This window comes from Austrofundulus limnaeus, unplaced genomic scaffold, assembly GCF_001266775.1.
Source record: "Austrofundulus limnaeus strain Quisiro unplaced genomic scaffold, Austrofundulus_limnaeus-1.0 Scaffold7161, whole genome shotgun sequence".
In the NCBI taxonomy this organism is placed as follows: domain Eukaryota; kingdom Metazoa; phylum Chordata; class Actinopteri; order Cyprinodontiformes; family Rivulidae; genus Austrofundulus; species Austrofundulus limnaeus.
The window spans coordinates 1-915 of record NW_013959563.1 but is presented as its reverse complement, the minus strand read 5'-3'; the positions used below and the strand labels follow the sequence as shown (position 1 = coordinate 915).

Sequence of the window (915 nt, the reverse complement as noted above, 5' to 3'; positions counted from 1 at the left end):
CTAATGTTCTCATCTGTGTGACTGTCTCTCAGAGAGTGGTACTTGAATGGAAACTACTTGATCATCATTGTTAGTGCTGTTATCGTATTTCCTCTAACAATCATGAAGCAGCTTGGTATGTTTTTTCCTTCTATTTGTTTCTTTTTTTATTATTTTCATTCTATTTCATGTACATCGTGTTTTCATTAGTTGTTTTTGTTTTGTTTAGTTTGTTATCTAGAACTGAAACGAAACAATCTGTCCTCTGCAGTCGTAAATAAGTGTATTATTCCTTTACCTCAGGCTACCTCGGTTACACAAGTGGCTTCTCTCTCACCTGCATGGTGTTCTTCCTCATTTCTGTGAGTCAAGAGAAAAACATTCAAACAATTATCTCAACCTATTGTCTTTTTCTAAATATTGCGTGTGATTCTTCAGGTTATTTACAAGAAATTCAACATCCCATGTTCACTTCTTCAGCAACTAAATAAGACAACTCCTGCTGTGAGCAATTTCTCTGATCACGGGACAAATTTCACCTGTGAAGCCAAAATGGTTACTATCAACTCAGAGGTAAGAAAAAAGCATTGCTTGTGCCTGATTTCTTTTATTATCATGTTAGATGGGATGGTTAGAACAACAGATTCACCACTCATCTTACTGGAGTGTGCTAAATAAACAGAGGCGTGTTGTGTCAACAGCAGTGTTGGACATGGAAACAACTTTAAATCATGTTATGTCACTGATCTCTGCTCTGCTTTGGCTTGTAGACTGCATACACCATCCCTATCCTGGCGTTTGCTTTTGTCTGCCACCCAGAGGTGTTACCCATCTACACCGAGCTACGAAAGTAAGTCCTAACAGAACAACCCACCTCTCTTATTCTCTTCTATTAAAGACCCTGTCACACTATAACACTTTTAGACAACTTGTGCC

At 38.1% G+C, this 915-nt stretch overlaps 1 protein-coding gene across 1 annotated transcript; it reads left to right on the top strand.

The window, feature by feature from the left end:
• Window positions 1-32: 32 nt before the first annotated feature.
• On the top strand, window positions 33-829 carry LOC106512463 (sodium-coupled neutral amino acid transporter 3; the record flags this gene model as incomplete). Its single annotated transcript, XM_014001077.1, is given in 4 exon segments — window positions 33-115; window positions 283-341; window positions 418-552; window positions 750-829. Coding segments are annotated over 4 exon segments (357 nt in total), but the record flags the coding sequence as incomplete, so codon positions are not given.
• Between the last annotated feature and the right edge of the window lie 86 nt (window positions 830-915).